At 38.0% G+C, this 24,535-nt stretch overlaps 1 protein-coding gene across 47 annotated transcripts in view; it reads right to left on the bottom strand.

Annotated features, from left to right (window-relative positions):
* NR3C2 (nuclear receptor subfamily 3 group C member 2) overlaps positions 1-24,535 on the bottom strand; it is a 457,363-nt gene that overhangs the window by 401,438 nt on the left and 31,390 nt on the right. The window contains exon 3 of one of the 47 annotated variants that reach the window (XM_086346435.1): positions 11,346-13,471. The exons of 43 other annotated variants lie outside the window; for them this stretch is intronic. In XM_086346435.1, the coding sequence (XP_086202561.1) occupies positions 13,360-13,471 (112 nt within the window). In that variant the 3' untranslated portion in view covers positions 11,346-13,359. Of the gene's footprint in view, positions 1-11,345; positions 13,472-13,522; positions 13,609-15,316; positions 20,075-24,535 lie in introns of those variants that run through there. 3 more of the 47 variants (XM_086346445.1, XM_086346448.1, XM_086346426.1) reach the window with 3 other exon arrangements.

Here is a 24,535-nt window from a genome sequence, read left to right as displayed (position 1 = left end):
TATTTAACAGTCAAAATTCTGTTAATGGCCAAAGATTATCTCAAGGTTCCCAGAGTCTTCGTTTTTTTGTTTGGTACAAGGGTGTGTATGTGTGTTGTGGAGTGGAGGGAAATGTATGAGCACAAAAAAGCAAACAGAAAAGATTTCAGATTTCTTGCCACAGCATAAATATGATGCTATCGTAATGCTCTTGTTAATTTCAAGGAATCATTTTCTAACACTGATGATCTAGCGGCTCATCTAGAAATTCAAATTCGAACTAATATACATGGATCTTGATGAATTTTTGGAAGGAAAATGATAAAATGATTTAAAAACATAACACCAAAGCATAAAAAAATAATTAAAAAGGAGGAAATATACTTAGGGGCATATTTTCAATAATGATGGAAGTCTGTGTAATGTTTTTCATTTACATTCACAATTTATTTGTAATATTTGCTTCTCAGAATGTTACCTGAAGGAAAAAATTATAATCAAATTTAGCTGCCTTAAAATAACAAGAAATAAAAGCATCAGAAACTCTAATCTTATGAAACTAAAATGCATGTGAGGAACTAAATGGTTCCAACTTCATATATTGGATCTTTTAGCAAATTATTTCAGTGTACAAAGTCAGTGGACTGTTAAGTTCCAAATATTTTATATTCTTGAAGATTAATTTCTAATAAGATAGTAATGGTTTAGAAGCCGTCTTCTGCTCATATAATATCCAAACCCAGACCAGACTTATTTTGCTTAAAGAAAATTCAGTACATGGAAATAACAAATCACATTTATGACAATCTGATATGCAATATGCCTCTGACAGAGAGATACCCAATTCTCACCAAAAGCTTATGGGAAGGGCATCATTTACAGTCACCACCTTTCTATCTAAAGCTCTCGAGCGAAAATACCTTGCAAATCTTTCACCAACTGCACGCATGTGTAGCACACAAATCCGTCTCATATTTTCCAACTGGGAGTAGCCAAGAGAGAAGGTTAAGATAGATCTGTCAACCCCCAGAATCATCAACTCTTCTTACAGACATTCACAACATAGGCACAAAAACTTCACTCCCTTCTCACTGGTGAGGGACTTACAGTTTTTATTGCAGTATCAAGACTTAAAATATCATATTAGTTTCTGATGTACAACAGAGTGATTTGATATTTTTACACATTACAAAATGATGACCACAACGTCTGCTTATCACCTGTCACCATACAAAGTTATTACGGTATTACTGACGTTACCCTCTGTGCTGTGCATTACAGCCTCCTAACTAATTGTACTGCTGAAGTCTGTACCTCTTAAGCCCCTTCACCATTTCTCCTACACTACCACCCCCTTCTCCTCTGATAACCACCAGCTTGTTACTCTGTATCGACAATTCTGTTTCTCTTGTTGTTTGTTCATTTCCATTTGCTTGGGATGTTTTTGAACTGTGGTGCTGGAGAAGACTCTTGAGAGTCCCTTGGACTGCAAGGAGATCCAACCAGTCCATTCTGAAGGAGATCAGCCCTGGGATTTCTTTGGAAGGAATGATGCTAAAGCTGAAACTCCAGTACTTTGGCCACCTCACGCGAAGAGTTGACTCATTGGAAAAGACTCTGATGCTGGGAGGGATTGGGGGCAGGAGGAGAAGGGGACGACAGAGGATGAGATGGCTGGATGGCATCACTGACTAGATGGACGTGAGTCTGAGTGAACTCCAGGAGTTGGTGATGGACAGGGAGGCCTGGCGTGCTCGATTCATGGGGTTGCAAAGAGTCGGACATGACTGAGCGACTGAACTGAATGATTTTGGTAAAATCATTCATTATTTTTCTGACTTATTTCCCTCATCTTAAAACTCTCTAGGTCCATCTATGTTGTCACAGCTGGCAAGATTTCTTTCTTTTTTATGGCCACGTAATAATCCCAGGGACGGGGGAGCCTGGTGGGCTGCCGTCTATGGGGTCGCACAGAGTAGGACACGACTGAAGCGACTTAGCAGCAGCAGCAATGTTCCATTGTAAATATATACCACACCCTCTTCAAAGGGATTTCACTTTTGGAAGTTACCAAGTTTTAACAAAATTCCCACTGCAACAAAATATTGACTAGTCCTTGAATGAGTTATAACTAGATTTTATGAGGAGTCTGCCTCTTTCTAGCAAGGTTTGTATGCTCTGTATTAATAAAAATTTGAGAGCCCTTTGATATTACAAACCATTTTACAAATGCAAGGTGTCTCTAATGGTAAGTTAGAGAAAGTTTTTAAAGGGAAGTTCCTGCTTCATACAAGCGCCGGCAGCAAGGCACCTGTGTGCACAGCACCCACACAGCAGCTGCCTGCCAGGGGCTGAGTGCCCCGTCCACTGCCAGCAGTTCTTGCTACTATTCTCCGAGGTTTCCAGCGTTTAAATGCTAAACCCAGTAAGAGAAGAGTCACAGCACTGTCCTCACGTGGGTATGCTTTCTACACGGGAAGACAGTTAAATGATGCAAAATGACAAAGCAGTTGTTATTAGTAGCACTAATATTCACAATGCTGATAATGCATTAATGTATCCTTGATAGAAAAGTATGAAGAATAGTAAGAATACATAGAAGGGGAATTTAAGATCATAGAATTTGGAATGCTTGTGCCGGGCGGAATGCAGGATCTTAGTTCCCTGATCAGGGACTGAACCCACACCCTTTGCAGTGGAAGCGTAGAATCCTCATTACTGTACCGCCAGGGAAGTGCCCTGGAATGCCTTCTTGATGGAGAAATGGTATGCTGAGCCCTGAAGTCCTATGAGGTAAGGGGCAAGGCAGCTGTGGGGTTGAGAGGCATGCAGAGAAAACTGCCCACTGTTGGAAAGCTGGGAAGAAATTCAGCCCAGAGACACTTGAGCTGTGAGAGAGAAAGTAAAACAGGAGAAAAGAGAGCTCGACTAGATCTTAAAGGCCATGATAGAAAGTCTGGACTTTTTATCTGAATGGCAATATGATGCCACCAAAAAGGCTGAAAGAGAGATCCTGACCAACAGGATCCTTTCAAATATTAAATTCTAAGAACATTAAAATAAGACAATTCACTATCAGACAAAATAATTGTTAAGGAAAAACTGTTTTTCAATTTCTTGACTACCAGAATACGTGATCTGGAAAACACGAAACAGACACATATCTCAGTGTTGAAATCAGACAGCTGGCAATTTCAGAGAGATGTGAATTTAAGTTGCATGATTATTGGACTTACATGTTTTAGTCTAAGAAAATGTGATACCAAGTAGTTAAAAATATGTGTCTTAATAATGGGAACTGTTTACAGAGTGAACACTGACACCAGTGCCAGGCATTGTGCTAAGGACCATGTATGTATTATTCATTTATTCCTCACAATCCCAATGAATTAAGTAGATTCTCACAACTGAAGAAATTGACACTTACAGAAATTAATGACTTTCCCAAGGTCACAGCACTAACAACCATCCAAAGTGCATGTGTGCTCAGTCATGACCTCATGGACTATATAGCCCACCAGGCTCCTCTGATGATGGGATTTCCCAGGCGAGAACACTGGAGTGGGTTGCCACTTCCTCCTCCAGTGATCTTCCCAACCCAGGGATTAAATCCATGACTCCTGCCCTGGCAGGTGGAATCTTTACCACTCAGCCACCAAGGAAGCCAAATAGCCATCCAGAACCAGAATGCACATACAAGGCAGTGCAATTTCAATTCCCAACACCGCACAGCAATCAAAGTCAAAGATGTCTGCTAGGAAGATGATCTCTATAATCGAAGAGAAGTATTGCTCATTAGCAACAACAACAAAAACGCTGTAACATGCAGAGTTCACTCAATTATATTTTATTTAAGCAAACAAAGTCTTCAAATCGAAGTATATGGCTATAAACTGTATAGAGGGGTCATAAAAAAGCTCTCTTTTCATATAGCTTCCCATATTAAAATGATTTTATCATGCCTCCCAAACATATAATTAGTTTTGATTGAATGGTTTACTTTTGTGAAATTGTATTGATCCATTAATTAAACAGCTTATTCTGCAAAGAAAACAGTGTTAAAGTCTGCATAAATTACCACTGATAGACAGGATTTCACCAGACTGGCAAGCACACCAAATATCTTTTTTCATAGTTCTAGAATATGATTTGCAAGCATATGCACATAATGAATCTAAATGAATTGTAAATCACTCAAATCTAACAGAAGTCCCACTTCATTAGGAATACATCCTTCTAAAGACATTAGTTCACCATCGCATTTTTACATTAGTTAGCAGCTCTTTCAACTCTTTTAGTATTAAAAAATGCCACACTTCTTTCAACAAAAGAGCAGTATCCTTTGCCCCATTACTGTTTATGACTAGAAGAATGTCCCAACTAGTATATTAACACGAATAGCAGGTTGCTTGTGTGCTCAGTCGCTTCAGTCATGCCTGACTCTTTGCAACCCTATGGACTGCCAGGCTCCTTTGTTCATGGGATTCTCCAGCCAAGCTTACTGGAGTGGGATGCCATGCCTTCCTCCAGGGGATCTTCCCAACCCAGAGATTGAACCCGCATCTCCTGCATTGCAGGCGGATTCTTTACCCACTGAGATACCTAGCTAGCAAATTGAAATAAAGAGAATTCCAACCACTTGGTGACAGGCCCTCAGCAATGCCTTCCTGGAAATTAAAAGGCAACGATTTTTAGATAAGAAAAAAACTTAGAAGAATCCCCCCTCCCACCTTCCTCCTTTTGCTATTGTGCTGAGTAGCAGGCAAGCCAACATGTGGCCAAATTAATATCCTTAGCTAAAAAATAATAAGGTTCCTTTATTATCAGTCACACATGAACTGGCAGGGACCCAGCACCTGAAGGAAAAGATATTTTATGTTTTAACCTAAATGGAAAGGGGAGGGTGGCAGGGTGTAACATGTAATCACAGGTGGGCCAAACCGGGCCTCAATTAATTACATAATCAAATTAATACTTCTATTAATCACTGCTGTTATCAGGTGGTTATAAATACTCTTATTTCATGTAACTATATATATAGAAGTAGGTTCTGAAAACTCAGAGCACTTGTAGGATTTTTAGCAGAGCTTTATCTTGCTTTTCTTATATTTTAAACTCCTGGAAGATGGATATCATACTGTATCTCTTTATACTCCATAGCATCAAACTCAATAATTAAAACTCAAGTGAAATAACCAAATCATCCATTAAAAGTTTACAATTCATAGAATATTTTTCTAAATGCTAGATGGTTTTTCTTTGCTTATAAAAGGGCAGCTGTTACTATTTACAATAGCTAAGACATGGAAGCAATCTAAACGCCCACTGGCAGATGAATGGATAAAGAAGATGTGCAACAAATATTCAATGGAATACTACTCAGCCATAAAAAAGAATGAAATAATGCCATTTGCAGCAACATGGATAGACCTAAACATTATATTAAGTGAAGTAAATCAAGAGACAAATACCACATGCTATCACTTATATGTATGTTGAATCTAAACTATGACACAGATGAACTTATTTACAAAACAGAAACAGACTCAGAGACACAAAAAACAAATTTGTGTTTACAAAAGAAGAAAGACGGAGGCAGGGATACATTAGGAGCATGGCATTAGGAGAAACGGACTACACAGAAAACAGATAAACAACAAGGTCCTCCTGTATAGCACAGGGACCTGCACTCTATATTGCATAATAAACCATAAGGAGAAAACAGATATATATACAACCAAATCACTTTGCTGTACTCCAGAAATTAACACTATAAATCAACCATACCTCAATTGAAAAAAATTTTAAATAAATAAAAGGGAAGCTGTTTTAACTTTCCGATTATAAAAACAATAGACGGGAGCTTCCCTGGCGGCTCAGTGGTAAAGAATCCCCCTGACAGTGCGGGAGACGAGGGCCCGATCCCTGGTCCAGGAAGATCCCACATGCTGTGAAGTAGCTGGGAGTGTGTGTCACAGTTACTGAGCCCGTGCCCCAGAGCCCAGGAGCTGCAAGTGCTGAGCCCATGTGCTGCACTTACTGAGACAATGCGCCCTAGAGCCTGTGCTCTGCAGCAGGAAAGCCCACTGCAGTGAAAGACCCGTGCACTGCAGCTGGAGCGTAGCCCCCCTTGCTGCAACTACAGAAAAGCTCACGCAACAGCAAAGACCCAGCAGAGCCAAAAATAAAACAGACAAAAAAATTCTAAAAGGTTATCACTCTAAAAATAAATAAATAAATAAAATGTACAGGAGCACATTCCTGTCCTATAAAAAAAAAAGAAATAATACACTAATTATAGATAACAGTGAATATAAAAAGTGTTAAGAAAAGTGAAACCATAATATATCACTACCCAGAGAAATACTGTATTTCATCTATGAATAAAACTAAGAATGTATATTTTACCTATATGAATATATGAAAAGGTCATGCTATATAGATTATTTTAAACTCTGCTTTTTCATTCAGTATTTTCTGTTCTCCCGAAAGTTATTGGAAAATATTTATAGCTATAAAGTCCCAAATAATAGGAATGCACCAAACTTTGTTGATGAATTCCCCTATCAGTTGTTGTTTTCTTGGTCATGCTAATACTGCAATAAATCACTATAAAAAATTTGTTCACATTTTTCCCTAAGGATAGTTTCCTAGAAGTGGGGATAATGAGTCAAAGGGTAAACAAAACAAGGCTATTAACATATTGCCAAACTGCTTTCCAGAAAAGACATCCCAATTTGTAATCTCATTAGAAGCATATGTGTATCACTCATTTCAAAAAATACAATTTATTTAAAATTTTTAGCAATATGGAAAGCAAGCAATAGATGTTTAGTGTCTCAATTTATATTTCCCTAGTAGTGAGATAAAACAACTTTTCGTGTGTTTATTAGCCATTTATATTTTCCCTTTCTGCACAAAAATTGTTAGTGTTTTTCCTTAGTATAAGCCATAAACTGTTCAGAACTGTAAACTATTCACAGCCTAATTTCAGTAATCCATATGTTGACATCTTCAGGGTAACTGTGCATTTCCAAGTATTTATCTGCTAGCCTTAGTCTTTGTTTTCATTGCCACAATATTATTTTTGTCAAAAGTTCTAAACCAAGACTCCAGCATTTAGACCCAATACTTCTCCAGTTTTAGTAAGTATATTTTAACTGCTATTTTTATCTTCCTAAGAATTACCTAAAAATTGCCCCTGATTATTAAGTCAATAAGTCAGTTTCTAGCTTGGTTCTTTGTAAATTAAGATGATAAAATGTTGAAACTAAAAATATATATTAGTAAAATTGAAATTTTGTATGGAAACTTCATATAAAGATGTGATTATCTAGGTGGTTCTTTCAACTATCATAGCTTAAATAAGTTCACAGTAAAATGTTCTAAGGAAGTAACTTAGTCCTAAATTCTGTTTTTTTAAAAACAGAAACAGACTGACAAAAAACACTGAATTAGTTTCAGGTGTAAAATACATTTATACACATTGCAAACTGACCACCAGAATAAATCTAGTTAACACCCATTACCTTACATAATCACAAAATTCTTGTTCTTATGATGAGAACTTTTCAGATCTACTCTCTTAGCAACTTTCAAATATAACTACAGTGTTCTCAACTACAGACTCCATGCTATACATTACATCCTCAGAACTCAGTTATTTTATGACAGGGAGTTTGTGCTGTTTGACCTCTTTCACCCACTTCACCTACTCCCACCCTCCTACAGTCTGTTTTTACCAGTGCTCTTCCTTCGGAATTTAAGGAAAACATACTTTCTCTTTGCTAAGAATTCTCCTTTATATAATAGTGGGTTTAAGAATGATACTCTAATCAATCACAAGAGGATATTATGATTCTAAATAACAATGTAAATAAAAGCCTTTAAATTATCTATCTTTTAAAAAACTTGAAGATTAAGTCCATAAACTAGTATTTCACATGTTTTTTAATAAACCTATCAAGTAAAAGTCACATCAAAATGAACGTACTTTTTGCCAAAAGGAACATACATATCAATAATTACTTTAAATGTAAATAAAATAAACACTCCAACCAAAAGACATAGACTGGCTGAACGGATCCAAAAACAAGACCCATATATGTGCTGTCTACAACAGATCCACTTCAGACCTAGAGACACATGCAGACTGAAAGTGAGAGGATGAGAAAAGATACTCCATGCAAATGGAAACTCAAAAAAGTCAGAGTAACAATTTTCATATAAGACAAAATAGACCTTAAAATACAGAATATTACAAAATACGAGAAAGGACAGTACATAGTGGTCAAGAGCTCAAGCCAAGAAGAAGACATAACAATTGTAAATATTTATGCACCCAATATAGGAGCACCTCAATACACAGGCAAACACTGACAGACAGAAAAGGGGAAACTGACAGTAACACAATAATCGTAGGGATTTTAACACCCCTCTTACATCAATGGACAGATAATCAAAACAAATTAATAAAGAAACGCAAACCTTAAATGACACATTAGACCAGAGGAGCCTACCTGAGATTGTCAGGACATTCCACACAAATGCAGAAGAATACATTCTCAGGTGCCTGCAGAATATTTTCCAGGATAGATCACACCTTGGGTCACAAATCAAATCAAGCCTTAGTAAATTTTAAAAACTTGAAATTGTATCAAGCATCTTTTCTGACCACAATCTGAAGAGATTAGATATCAGTTACAGGGGAAAGAAAAAACGGTTAAAAAAAAAATCCACAAACACAAGAAGATTAAACAATACGTTTATAAATAACCAAAAGGTTACCAAAGAAATGAAAGTGGAAATGGAAAAACACAAACAAATGACAATGAAAACACAACTCAAAACCTATGGGATGCAGCAGCAGCAGTCCTAAGAGGGCTATCTGTAGCAATGAAATCCTGTCTCAAGAAACAAGAAAGACATCGAGTGGACAACCTAACCTGACACCAAAAGCAACTGGAAAAAGAACAAACAAGTCCCAAAGTTAGTGGGAGAAAAGAAATCAGAAAGATCAGATCAGAACTAAATGAAAACGAAATAAAGGAAGAAATAGCAAAGATCAGTAAAACTAAAAACTGTGTCCTTGAGAAGATAAGCAAAACTGACAAACCATTTGTCAGATGCGTCAAGACAAAAAGGGAGAAGACTCAAATCACCAAAATTAGAAATGAAAAGAGAGAGGTCACAACACACAACATGGAAATACAAAGGATCACAAGAGACTATTACAAGCAACTACATGCCAATAAAATGGACAACCTGGAACAAACGGACAGATACTTGAAAAGTTCAACCTTCCAAGACTGAACCAGAAAGAAACAGAAATTATGGACAAGTCAATCACAGGCACTGAAATCAAAACTGTGATCAAAAATCTCCCAAAAAACAAAACCCAGGGCCAAATGGCTTCACACGTGAGTTGCACCAAATGTTTAGAGAAGAGCTAATACTTACCCTTCTCAAACTCTTCCAAAAAATTTCAGAGGAAGGAATACTTTCAAACTCATTCCACGAGACCACCATCACCAAAATCAGACAAAGAAACCACAGAAAAAGAAAATTACAGACCAATATCACTGATGAACATAGATGCAAAAATCCGCAACAAAATTCTAGCAGGTAGAATTCAACAACACATAAAAGGACCGATCAAAAAATGGGCAGAAGACCTAAACAGACATTTCTTCAAAGAAGACATACAGCTGGCCGATAAACATATGAAAAGGTGCTCAACTGCGCTCATTACTAGAGAAATGCAAACCAAAACTACAATGAGGTATCACCTCACACCAATAAGAATGGCTATCACAAAAAAACAAACAAACAAAAAAAAAATTACAAACAGTGAATGCTGGAGAGGATGTGGAGAAAAGGGACTCCTACTGCAGTGATGCTGGGAATTTAAATTGTTATAGCCACTATGGAGAACAGTAGAGAGTCCTCAATAAAGTAGGAATAAAACTACCATACGACCCAGCAATCTCACTGCTGGGCATATTCCCTTAGAAAACCTGGCATATTCCTGTTTAACTGAGAAAAAAAAAACTACATGTAACCCCAATGTTCATTGCAGCAGTATGTACAATAGCCAGGACGTGGAATTAACCTAGATGTCCCTCAGCAGATGAATAGATACAGAAATTGTGGTACATATATATGCCGCTGCTGCTGCTAAGTCACTTCATTCGTGTCCGACTCTGTGTGATCCCTTGGATGGCAGCCCACCAGATTCCCCCATCCCTGGGATTCTCCAGGCAAGAACACTGGAGTGGGTTGCCATTTCCTTCTCCAATGCATGAAAGTGAAAAGTGAAAGTGAAGTCCCTCAGTCCTGTCCGACTCTTTGCAACCCCATGGACTGCAGCCCACCAGGCTCCTCTGTCCATGGGATTTTCCAGGCAGGAGTACTGCAGTGGGGTGCCATTGCCTTCTCTGGTATATATATATAATGGGATATTAATCAGCCAGAAAAAAGAATGAATTTGAGTCCGTTCTAGTGAGGTGGATAAACCTAGAGCCTATTATACCGAGTCAAGTCAGAAAAAGAAAAACAAATATCATGTATTAACACATATATATGGAATCTAGAAAATGGTATTCATGAAGCTATTTGCAGGGAAGGGATGGAGACAGAGACATAGAGATAAGACTTTTGGACAAAGTAGGGGAAGGAGAGAGTGGGACGAATACAGAATATAGCATCAACATACATACACCGCCACGTGTAAAACAGACAGCTGGTGAGAAGTTGCTATAAACACAGGGAGCCAAGCACGGTGCTCTGCGATGATCTGAAGTAGGAGGGGAAGGAGGCTCCAGTGGGAAGGGATGTATATATCCCTGCAGCTGATTCACATTGTTGCATGGCAGAAACCAATGCAACACTGTAAAGCAATTTTCCTCAATTAGAAAATAAAATTTTTTAAAAGTAATAAAAAAGAAAAAAATACCAAAAAAATGTACCATTTTAGTACATATATGATTGAATATTATTCAGTCACAAAAATAAACAAATTCGAGTCAGTTCTAGTGAAGCTGATGAACCTAGAGCCTGTCACAGAGTGAAGTCAGAAAGAGAAAAACAAGTATTGCATATTAATACATATAGATGGAATCTAGAAAAATGGTACTGATAAACCTATTTGTAGGGAAGAAACAGATGCAGACAAAGAGAACAGACTTGTCGACACAATGAGGGAAGGAGAGGGTGGGATGAATTAAGAGAGAAGCACTGAAACTTATACATCACCATATGTTTTGTTGATTTCTGCTATGGTCTCTTTTGTTTCTTTTGCATTTATTTCTGCTCTAATTTTTAAGATTTCTTTGCTTCTACTAACCCTGGGGTTCTTCATTTCTTCCTTTTCTAGTTGCTTTAGGTGTAGAGTTAGGTTATTTATTTGACTTTTTTCTTGTTTCTTGAGGTGTGCCTGTATTGCTATGAACTTTCCCCTTAGGATTGCTTTTACCGTGTCCCACAGGTTTTGGGTTGTTGTGTTTTCATTTTCATTCGTTTCTATGCAAATTTTGATTTCCTTTTTGATTTCTTCTGTGATTTGTTGGTTATTCAGCAGCGTGTTGTTCAGCCTCCATATGTTGGATTTTTTAATAGTTTTAATCCTGCAATTGAGATCTAATCTTACTGCATTGTGGTCAGAAAAAATGCTTGGGATGATTTCTATTTTTTTGAATTTACCAAGGCTAGCTTTATGGCCCAGGATGTGATCTATCCTGGAGAAGGTTCCATGTGCGCTTGAGAAAAAGGTGAAATTCATTGTTGTGGGATGAAATGTCCTATAGATATCAATTAGGTCTAACTGGTCTATTGTATCGTTTAAAGTTTGTGTTTCCTTGTTAATTTTCTGTTTAGTTGATCTATCCATAGGTGTGAGTGGGGTATTAAAGTCTCCCACTATTATTGTGTTATTGTTAATTTCTCCTTTCATACTTGTTAGCATTTGTCTTATGTACTGTGGTGCTCCCATGTTGGGTGCATTTATATTTATAATTGTTATATCTTCTTCTTGGATTGATCCTTTGATCATTATGTAGTGACCTTCTTTGTCTCTTTTCACAGCCTTTGTTTTAAAGTCTATTTTATCTGATATGAGTATTGCTACTCCTGCTTTCTTTTGGTCCCTATTTGCATGGAAAATCTTTTTCCAGCCCTTCACTTTCAGTCTGTATGTGTCCCCTGTTTTGAGGTGGGTCTCTTGTAGACAACATATGTAGGGGTCTTGTTTTTGTATCCATTCAGCCAGTCTTTGTCTTTTGGTTGGGGCATTCAACCCATTTACATTTAAGGTAATTACTGATAAGTATGATCCGGTTGCCATTTACTTTATTGTTTTGGGTTCGAGTTTATACATTGTTTTTGTGTTTCCTGTCTAGAGAATATCCTTTAGTATTTGTTGGAGAGCTGGTTTGGTGGTGCAGAATTCTCTCAGCTTTTGCTTCTCTGAAAAGCTTTTGATTTCTCCTTCATACTTGAATGAGATCCTTGCTGGGTACAATAGTCTGGGCTGTAGGTTATTTTCTTTCATCATTTTAAGTATGTCTTGCCATTCCCTCCTGGCTTGAAGAGTTTCTATTGAAAGATCAGCTGTTATCCTTATGGGAATTCCCTTGTGTGTTATTTGTTGTTTTTCCCTTGCTGCTTTTAATATTTGTTCTTTGTGTTTGATCTTTGTTAATTTGATTAATATGTGTCTTGGGGTGTTTCTCCTTGGGTTTATCCTGTTTGGGACTCTCTGGGTTTCTTGGACTTGGGTGATTATTTCCTTCCCCATTTTAGGGAAGTTTTCCACTATTATCTCCTCAAGTATTTTCTCATGGTCTTTCTTTTTGTCTTCTTCTTCTGGAACCCCTATGATTCGAATGTTGTAGCGTTTAATATTGTCCTGGAGGTCTCTGAGATTGTCCTCATTTCTTTTAATTCGTTTTTCTTTTATTCTCTCTGATTCATTTATTTCTACCATTCTATCTTCTAATTCACTAATCCTATCTTCTGCCTCTGTTATTCTACTATTTGTTGCCTTCAGAGTGTTCTTAATTTCATTTATTGCATTATTCATTATATATTGACTCTTTTTTATTTCTTCTAGGTCCCTGTTAAACCTTTCTTGCATCTTCTCAATCCTTGTCTCCAGGCTATTTATCTGTGATTCCATTTTAGTTTCAAGATTTTGGATCAATTTCACTATCATTATTCGGAATTCTTTATCAGGTAGATTCCCTATCTCTTCCTCTTTTGTTTGGTTTGGTGGGCATTTATCCTGTTCCTTTATCTGCTGAGTATTCCTCTGTCTCTTCATCTTGTTTAAATTGCTGAGTGTGGGGTGTCCTTTATGTATTCTGGCAGTTTGTGGAGTTCTCTTTATTGTGGCCTTTCCTCGCTGTGTGTGGGTTTGTACAGGTGGCTTGTCAAGGTTTCCTGGTTAGGGAAGCTTGTGTCGGTGTTCTGGTGGGTGGAGCTGTATTTCTTCTCTCTGGAGTGCAATGAAATGTCCAGTAGTGAGTTATGAGATGTCTATAGTTTTGGGGTGACTTTGGGCAGCCTGTATCTTGAAGCTCAGGGCTGTGTTCCTTTGTTGCTGGCAAAAATCAACAAAACCAAAAGCTGGTTCTTTGAAAGGATAAATAAAATTGACAAACCATTAGCCAGACTCATCAAGAAACAAAGGGAGAAAAATCAAATCAACAAAATTAGAAACGAAAATGGAGAGATCACAACAGACAACACAGAAATACAAAGGATCATAAGAGACTACTATCAACAATTATATGCCAATAAAATGGACAACGTGGAAGAAATGGACAAATTCTTAGAAAAGTACAACTTTCCAAAACTCGACCAGGAAGAAATAGAAAATCTTAACAGACCCATCACAAGCATGGAAATTGAAACTGTAATCAAAAATCTTCCAGCAAACAAAAGCCCCGGTCCAGACGGCTTCACAGCTGAATTCTACCAAAAATTTAGAGAAGAGCTGACACCTATCCTGCTCAAACTCTTCCAAAAAATTGCAGAGGAAGGTAAACTTCCAAACTCATTCTATGAGGCCACCATCACCCTAATACCAAAACCTGACAAAGATGCCACAAAAAAAGAAAACTACAGGCCAATATCACTGATGAACATAGATGCAAAAATCCTTAACAAAATTCTAGCAATCAGAATCCAACAACACATTAAAAAGATCATACACCATGATCAAGTGGGCTTTATCCCAGGGATGCAAGGATTCTTCAATATCCGCAAATCAATCAATGTTATACATCACATTAACAAATTGAAAAATAAAAACCATATGATTATCTCAATAGATGCAGAGAAAGCCTTTGACAAAATTCAACATCCATTTATGATAAAAACTCTCCAGAAAGCAGGAATAGAAGGAACATACCTCAACATAATAAAAGCTATATATGACAAACCCACAGCAAACATTATCCTCAATGGTGAAAAATTGGAAGCATTTCCTCTAAAGTCAGGAACAAGACAAGGGCGCCCACTTTCACCATTACTATTCAACATAGTTTTGGAAGTTTTGGCCACAGCAATCAGAGCAGAAAAAGAAATAAAAGGAATCCAAATTGGAAAAGAAGAAGTAAAACTCTCACTATTTGCAGATGACATGATCCTCTACATAGAAAACCCTAAAGATTCCACCAGAAAATTACTAGAAATAATCAATGACTATAGTAAAGTTGCAGGATATAAAATCAACACACAGAAATCCCTTGCATTCCTATACACTAATAATGAGAAAACAGAGAGAGAAATTAAGGAAACAATTCCATTCACCATTGCAATGGAAAGAATAAAATACTTAGGAATATATCTACCTAAAGAAACTAAAGACCTATATACAGAAAACTATAAAACACTGGTGAAAGAAATCAAAGAGGACACTAATAGATGGAGAAATATACCATGTTCATGGATTGGAAGAATCAATATAGTGAAAATGAGTATACTACCCAAAGCAATTTATAGATTCAACGCAATCCCTATCAAGCTACCAACAGTATTCTTCACAGAGCTAGAACAAATAATTTCACAATTTGTATGGAAATACAAAAAACCTGGAATAGCCAAAGCAATCTTGAGAAAGAAGAATGGAACTGGAGGAATCAACCTACCTGACTTCAGGCTCTACTACAAAGCCACAGTTATCAAGACAGTACGGTACTGGCACAAAGACAGAAATATAGATCAATGGAACAAAATAGAAAGCCCAGAGATAAATCCACGCACATATGGACACCTTATCTTTGACAAAGGAGGCAAGAATATACAATGGATTAAAGACAATCTCTTTAACAAGTGGTGCTGGGAAATCTGGTCAACCACTTGTAAAAGAATGAAATTAGACCACTTTCTAACACCATACACAAAAATAAACTCAAAATGGATTAAAGATCTCAACGTAAGACCAGAAACTATAAAACTCCTAGAGGAGAACATAGGCAAAACACTCTCTGACATACATCACAGCAGGATCCTCTATGACCCACCTTCCAGAATATTGGAAATAAAAGCAAAAATAAACAAATGGGACCTAATTAACCTTAAAAGCTTCTGCACATCAAAGGAAACTATTAGCAAGGTGAAAAGACAGCCTTCAGAATGGGAGAAAATAATTGCAAATGAAGCAACTGACAAACAACTAATCTCAAAGATATACAAGCAACTCCTACAGCTCAACTCCAGAAAAATAAATGACCCAATCAAAAAATGGGCCAAAGAACTAAATAGACATTTCTCCAAAGAAGACATACAGATGGCTAACAAACACATGAAAAGATGCTCAACATCACTCATTATCAGAGAAATGCAAATCAAAACCACTATGAGGTACCATTTCACACCAGTCGGAATGGCTGCGATCCAAAAGTCTACAAATAATAAATGCTGGAGAGGGTGTGGAGAAAAGGGAACCCTCTTACACTGTTGGTGGGAATGCAAACTAGTACAGCCACTATGGAGAACAGTGTGGAGATTCCTTAAAAAACTGGAAATAGAACTGCCTTATGATCCAGCAATCCCACTGCTGGGCATACACACTGAGGAAACCAGAAGGGAAAGAGACACGTGTACCCCAATGTTCATCGCAGCACTGTTTATAATAGCCAGGACATGGAAGCAACCTAGATGTCCATCAGCAGATGAATGGATAAGAAAGCAGTGGTACATATACACAATGGAGTATTACTCAGCCATTAAAAAGAATACATTTGAATCAGTTCTAATGAGGTGGATGAAACTGGAGCCTATTATACAGAGTGAAGTAAGCCAGAAGGAAAAACATAAATATAGTATACTAACGCATATATATGGAATTTAGAAAGATGGTAACAATAACCTGGTGTATGAGATAGCAAAAGAGACACTGATGTATAGAACAGTCTTATGGACTCTGTGGGAGAGGGAGAGGGTGGAAGATTTGGGAGAGTGACATTGAAACATGTAGAATATCATGTAAGAAACGAGTTGCCAGTCCAGGTTCGATGCGCGATACTGGATGCTTGGGGCTGGTGCACTGGGACGACCCAGAGGGATGGTGTGGGGAGGGAGGACGGAGGAGGGTTCAGGATGGGGAACACATGTATGCCTGTGGCGGATTCATTTTGATATTTGGCAAAACTAATACAATTATGTAAAGTTTAAAAATAAAATAAAATTTAAAAGAAAAAAAAAAAAAGAGAGAAGCATTGAAACTTATACATCACCATATGTAGAACAGATAGCCAGTGGGGACTTGCTGTATGATGCAGGGTGCTCAACGTGCTGCTCTGTGACAACCCAGAGGGGTGGGATGGGGTGGGAGCTTCAAGGGAGTTTCGAGAGGGAGGGGACATATGTATACCTATGGCTGATACACGTTGACGTATGGCAGAAACCAATGCAAAACTGTAAAGCAACTGTCCTCCAATAAACAATAAAAAATTAGGTACTTTTAAAGGGCTACCATATTGTTAACATAAAGGAAAAGAAAACTCTTTAAAGAACAACTTATATTTATTCATTTCTCAATCTATGGATTATCCAGTTCAAAATCTTGTCAGAGGTCTTAGAAAATATAATAATCTTGTATGTGTAAATTTCCTGTTATTATTAAATATAAGTAATAAGAATTGCTTCTGGAACTAAGCTCATCTTAAACCAACTGGCTGTTTCTCACCCATGATTTTCCAAATCAGGTGACCTGTGCTTCCAATAAATGAAAGTCCTTAAATGATCCACTAATAAAATTTACAATAAAAGTCCATTGTGAAATTGAGGCCGGGACAGAGAATGCACCAAGAAGCCAGACCATCCTCTGCAAGATCAGATTCTCTCACATCCTGGAGTTCACAGCATCCCCCACTTTAGTGGAGCAATAACTGGAGTTTACGAGCTTCCAATTTTGAGAGACTTAAATTCAGAGAACTCTTAATATCACATTGCAGTTTAATTGCAGAAGTTTAAACAAAAATTTAAGATAAAAGAAACAAAATTAAAATACGAATGAGTGTCTTGTGACCTTACCTACATGGTTGGAGACCTTTTGCTCTCTCTCAAAGAAATGATTTTTCTTGCCTATCTGGAAGTAAACGTGACCGTCTCAGACGCTAGGGGAAAACTGACTCCAAGCAATGAGTACTTACAGGCTGGTCATCCAAGTTTCCTTCTCGCCATACTAATGGAGGTTGTGCTTCTATCACTTCTGTGTCCACAGAGCACAGTGATGTCACATGCCATTCAGCCAGAAGCACTGACAAGGTGTGCTCTGCAGCTCACTGCACAAGTTCCCAGAGATACAGAACAGATACAGCCACCAGAGCCACAGTCCAGCACATGCAGCGACGCCTCGGATAATCTTCAGTAACCAGCTCTCAAGTCAACGTCACCTTGACACAATCTGGGGGCTTGAAGTACAGTTTCTTATCACGTCCCAACTACATACTCTTAGTTTTGGCAAGAGCTCAATATCTCTCCTTTCGGCTGGTCACAGCAGATGTCTCTTTTCCAAAGCCCAAACAAGGAATCAAAGAAATTCTTTAGTTCTAAGTCCCAGAGAGTTTTGTTTAGGGGCATGGTTATCGGTAGCTTCTCATCATGTTTTGTGGTGATGGTTAATGGGGGAAGGAAATCCAAATACAGAAAATTAGAAGCAAGAATATAAACATGTAACAAAATGCTTATAGACCTACTACCTTCAAGATGTTAACATTCATGAAATCCATCTCGGATCTTTTCCAAATATAAAATGAAAACATTACAGACAAGGGTGATATCTCTGTGTGTCCCTCTTTCTCCAGGAGCAAGCAATAATGAAAGGCTGGTTTTTGTCCCATATGTTTGTACTTCGCTATAAATACACACATATGAATAATAAATGGCTAATTAATGACTAAACAAGCAAAGCTGAGTCTTCAGTGTTGCAGGAGTACATAAGCTCTTTTCCCTCACCTTGCCGCCTCTGCGAGCACACAGCAAGAATCCCAAGGCTCTTGCTCTCCAACTCCGCATCTTCCCAAGCAGGAATTGGAGAAGCCACTCATGCCAAGGCACAAAGTCATACAATTCTAAAACCTCTGCTCATTTTAATTAGGAAGACAGTATAAAAAAGAAAGGGTTTTTTTTTAAGAGTGTGTCAGAGCGATGTCGTCAGCCCAATTCCACGTTTACTATGTGATCCTATATGCTTTAAAATTTTTACACAAATGGCTTCATGTGTACTGCTCTACCACCCACTTTTGTTTTTTCCTTAAAAAAAACAAAAACAAAAAACAAAAACTCGACACAGTGCCATTGAGACCCACCCTCCAACCTTTTGGACAGTGTAGTCCTACTTATGTTGTCTTTATCACTTCATGGGAAATAGATGGGGAAACAGTGGAAACAGTGTCAGACTTTATTTTTTTGGGCTTCAAAATCACTGCAGATGGTGACTGCAGCCATGAAATTAAAAGACGCTTACTCCTTGGAAGGAAAGTTATGACCAACCTCGATAGCATATTCAAAAGCACAGACATCACTTTGCCAACAAAGGTCTGTCTAGTCAAGGCTATGGTTTTTCCAGTGGTCATGTATGGATGTGAGAGTTGGACTGTGAAGAAGGCTGAGCGCCAAAGAATTGATGCTTTTGAACTGTGGTGTTGGAGAAGACTCTTGAGAGTCCCTTGGACTGCAAGGAGATCCAACCAGTCCATTCTGAAGGAGATCAGCCCTGGATTTCTTTGGAAGGAATGATGCTAAAGCTGAAACTCCAGTACTTTGGCCACCTCATGCGAAGAGTTGACTCATTGGAAAAGACTCTGATGCTGGGAGGGATTGGGGGCAGGAGGAGAAGGGGACGACGGAGGATGAGATGGCTGGATGGCATCACTGACTCGATGGACGTGAGTCTGGGTGAACTCTGGGAGTTGGTGATGGACAGGGAGGCCTGGTGTGCTGCGATTCATGGGGTCGCAAAGAGTCAGACACGACTGAGCAACTGAACTGAACTGAACAACATGAGAGGCTTATGGAGGTTACTGTCTGCATCCAGATCCAAACTAAGCTCTAAGATTAATGACTAAACAAGCAACGCTGAGTCTTCAGTGCTGCAGGAATACATAAGCTCTTTTCCCTCACCTTGCCTCTTCTGCAAGCACACAGCAAGAATCCCAAGGCTCTTGCTCTCCGACTCCGCATCTTCCCAAAGAGGAATTGGAGAAGCCACTCATGCCAAGGCACAAAGTCATACAATTCTAAAACCTCCGCTCATTTTAATTAGGAAGACAGTATAAACAAGAAAGGGTTTTTTAAGAGTCTGTCAGAGCGATGTTGTCAGCCCAATTCCATGTTTACTGTGTGATCCAAGTCTCACAGTCTACGCAGCCTGGTAAAAGCATCTCTCAACAGCGATGCAGCACACCGGTCTCTAGGTGTCGCCACAGAGACCCACGTACAAGGCATGGGACCGGTCCACAGGCAACCCTGAAGGCAGGGATGACTGCAGGCAGTGTGGACAGGCGGGTGCCGTGACGCCCTTCGTACTGCTAAGGAAGCAACGAATCCCTCAGGTTGAACCATTTGATTTCTTGAGACTGACTTCTTCCTAAAAGTGTAGGTTCAACTGAGTTAAATTTCAGAAGGCTCCATTTGTGCTAGAATATATAAGTGAAATTAAAAAAAAAAGATCGAGCTGGAATTCTAACTTGCTTCTTGGCTAAGTAGTCACAGTTTGGGGATTCAGATTTAGCCCTTCGACGATAAAATGCAGGCAGTGTCTATCGGTAATTTAAATTGAAGAGAGAAGCAGAAACAAGAGAAGTTAGAGAAAGATGGTTTAAAGAGATATGTTCCTTCCTTTCTTAGGAAGGAAAAACAGGTTCGTCTGAGAGCCTTATAACAGCAACACCAACTGTAGCCTCGAAAACTCAATTGCCAGTGCTTTTCAGTCTTATGAACTCTCTTTTACTTATGGTTTCTAAAAATGAGTAATTTTTCAAGTGTGAGTCTGTGACAGAGCTCCCCTCTCTGACCCAAGCCACCCCACTGTGAAGGTAAGTTGTCTGAATTAGGGGTCACGCCCAAAGAGCTCCTGGTCACCTCTACCCTCCATCTGGTGACAGAGTATTGGGAGAAGAGAGCCCATATTTACATCATTTGTCCTTTTCCAGTCTGTGTTGCCTTAATGTTCATTTCCCATGTAATTTAAGATAACGATCTAAATCTACCCTGAACTGGGATCATCAAAAGCAGAAGTTTCCTCTATTTCAGCTTCCTACACCCATGTATTATTTTCACAAATATTTGAACCTTCAAACCAAATCAGAAATAAACACAGTCCTGACTTCTGTTTTACCTTGTGTTTACTGAAAAAACTTCTAAATAGCTGTTGCTCTTGGTAAGTCAGTGAGTAAGTGTTTTATGGTCTGAGCTCCTTAAATATGGTAGGAAATTATCCTTATTGCTGTGAAAATTATTTTAGAGGATGGTGGTGGCCGTGGAATATTTTCTAGAGTAACCACATTTCTGAAAAATAAATCCTTTTGTCTACTACTACGTGAAGAGTTTTGAGACTTAAAACAGAAATACTGCAGAAAGCACATATTAGAAAATATCTTTATGAATGTACGTTAGGGAAGGATTTCTTGGGTAAGGCAGAAAAAGCACAAACCTTGAGAAAAAAATGAAATATTGCATCAGAATGTAAAGCATTTGCATGAAAAAAGAATGCCATAAGATGATTAAAGCACAGGTCATCGACTGCAAGTCATGTTTTCAACTTACATAACCAAAGGGTTAATGTACAGAAGAATCACTTTTATAATCAAAATACAGAAGACTAGCCAAAGGAAATCTGGGTAAACAGGAAACAAACAGCAATTTACAGAAGAGGAAACACAGTCTGATATACCTAGGAGAATATGCTGCTGCTACTGCTAAGTCACTTCAGTCATGTCCGACTCTGTGTGACCCCATAGACGGCAGCCCACCAGGGAGAATATGCTAACCTCGCTGGTTATGGGGAGATTCACAAACTACAAATGAGACGCTATTTCCTACTCACAACACAAAGTGTCAACAAGGAAGTGAGGAGACCAGGACCTTACACACACTGCTGACAATGTAAGTCAGTATAAACACACTGCCCCACATCATGAAAGACTTGCAAAATTCAAGATTCACACATTCTCCATTACCCAGAAATTCTACTTCCAGTTGTCCATCTGACAGAAATCTCTGCTCATATAAGGAGACATGTCTTTGTAAGGAGACATTTACAAAACTGGTCTTTGCAGCACAAACAACCTCAATGCCCAGGAATAGCCAGATAAGCCACAAAATACATAAAGTAATGAAAGTCGAAAGAACTAAATCAAATGCATTGTCACACATGGAGCTCACAAATTGTTAGATATTGTGCAAGGGCGAGATTCCATTTCTATAAAATTGTTAAATGTATGCATATGTATATGTGTAGAGGATAAAAATATGGGCAGACAATACATATGACGTTGACTCAACTGTCTCTGCAAAAGCTCGGGTGAGGGGGAGGGATTCAAATAAGACTTGAACTTCAACTGTGACATTTTGTGTTTAACAATTTAAAGACAGATCTGAAACAATGACAAATGAACATGTATTAACTCGGTGGTAAAATATGGATATTATTATTGTTCTTGGTGGTTTAATTTTTAAAATAAAGAAAGGGACAAATAAGGCATCAAGTGTAAATTCCTAATCCCCATCTAGATGATCTAGCTTTTGGGTCAACTAATTCACTTCCAGGGAGGTAACTGTGATCTACCCTGACTATTGCCCACCGTAAGTAATTAGGTTCTGAACTTTATGCCACTTTGGAAAAATACACCCCAAAATTACCAGTAGGTCAAACAAATACATTAAGGTCTTTTGGAAGATAATTTGTCATACATACTGATGTTAAACATGAAGGATTCTGAAAATAAATTTATGTATAAATTACATTTCCTGTAATTTATCTCGTTAAAAATCGTTTTTACTACAAAAAAACACTAGTTAACAGTAACAGCTTAATAACTACAAATATAAATCTAGACAAGTCAATACTTCCATGGTCATCAGAGCCTCCATGAATATAACATCTACTCGGCAGAACAACTCCAAACCATGACATTATTAATCTCAGGGGTTTTTAAAACAAGAATTTCATACTTATACATAAAAGTCAACCTTTAAAATGTTTATCAACTGATTAGTCTACCCCTCCCAAATCTATGAGGCTTACAAAGTTCCACAGATCACCTAATCCCAATTAATAAATATAACTTTTCCTGTTCATTCACATTTAACTTTTCTTCATATTGTTAAGCTCAAGGATCATTATGTGAGAATAGCACAACTTTACAAAAAAGGAAAGGACAAGAAAAATCAAAAGACTATCCAGCTTATCTAAGTCCCTGAAAGAACCATTCTTACACAGTCAAAGGAAATGAAGGGGGTTGAATTTCAGGCCTGATAAAACTGGGACCCTATGGTGGAACAAGAGGGAAGATCATTAAGGTAGAGGAGAAATAAATGTGAAGATAATAGATTTTTTTTTATGCAACATTTTTATTCTGCCCTAATAGCTCCTTAGTTCCTTTATTAGCTTAGGAAATAAACTGTGTTATGGAAAACTTACTTTATTCATCATGCTTGCTTATTCAGATAATTATAAATGTAACAATTTAATTTACTCTCAAGTAGTTTTAATGGATGTTACAACAAATGGTCCTACAACCTTAGAGAATCTGGAAGCAGGTAAAACCTGCAAGAAACAGCAACATTCTGATGGGCGTATGTAGGGCCTGTCCACCTCTCTCCCTCCAACCTTCCTCCCGCACCCACTGGGTCTTCTAAGGCTGGTCTGGAGAGCAAGGCACACATATCCATCAAGCTCAGGGCACGAAGAAACAAAATGCCCATCAGTCGGGGACTGTTTACTTCTCTGTGAAAACGGTAGTGCCATCTGGAGGCAGAGACGACCTTGTTTCTACATGTGAGAGATGTATTATACTCTCAAGATCATTCCCGGTGCTCTCTTAGTAATCTCTTTGCTGTAGAAATAATGCATTCTTATCGCAAAGAATTGGGTAAATACCAATTAGTGAAACAGAAATTCTATTATTCAGTGATAAACACTTTTGATTTTGAGACTTTTCCTTCCATTGAGGATGAAATATACACGTTTATGTCCACTGGGAATGAAAATGTGCATGTACACAAATGTGCACAAATTCTGTAAATAGTTACATATATATTAAATGAAAAAATTAGATGTTAATGATTTTCCAAGTTATTAAATTTTCTCCATAGAAATAACTGTATATATTACATGATAATAATAAAAATAAATTTACCATCATTCTGCTAATCCCCAATTAACTGGGGAGGGGAAGCTATTAAAACTTGTATAAATTATGCTAAAATGAGCACCATTATAAACTAATATTTGTCCATATGTATAACTTCCTGATGATACAGTCCTAGAAATTGGACTTTCTTAGGTATATAAAAGCAATGATGATAATAACACTAAAGCAAACATACTTATATAGGGCTTGTTCAGTTGCTGAGTCATGTCCGACTCTGTGACCCCATGCAGCATGCCAGGCTTCTCTAACCTCCACTGTCTCCCAGAGTTTGCTCAAATTCATGTCCACTGAGTCAGTGATCCTATTTAACCATCCTCTACCATTCCTGTCTCCTTTGGCCTTTGCTCTTTCCCAGCCTCAGGGTCTTTTCCAATGAGTCGGCTCTTCGCAACAAGTGGCCAAAGTATTGGAGCTTCAGCATCAGTCCTTTCAATGAATGTTCGGCATTGATCTCCTTTAGGATTGACTGGTTTGATCTCCTTGCAGTCCAAGGGACTCTCAAGAGTCTTTTCTAGCACCACAGTTTGAAAGCATAAAAATAGGGCTTACTATAGGCCAAGTACTTTTCTAAGCCCTTTACATATACAAACTCAATGATTGATCCCTTGTAACAGTTCCATTTAATAAATTCTATAATTATCTCCATTTCACAGGTGGGAAAACCAAGTTTAAGT

This window comes from Bos grunniens, chromosome 17 (genome assembly GCF_055505025.1).
Source record: "Bos grunniens cultivar Pamir isolate PY7600 chromosome 17, Bosgru_T2T1.0, whole genome shotgun sequence".
NCBI classification, from domain to species: domain Eukaryota; kingdom Metazoa; phylum Chordata; class Mammalia; order Artiodactyla; family Bovidae; genus Bos; species Bos grunniens.
This window is presented reverse-complemented; position numbering and strand designations above follow the sequence as displayed.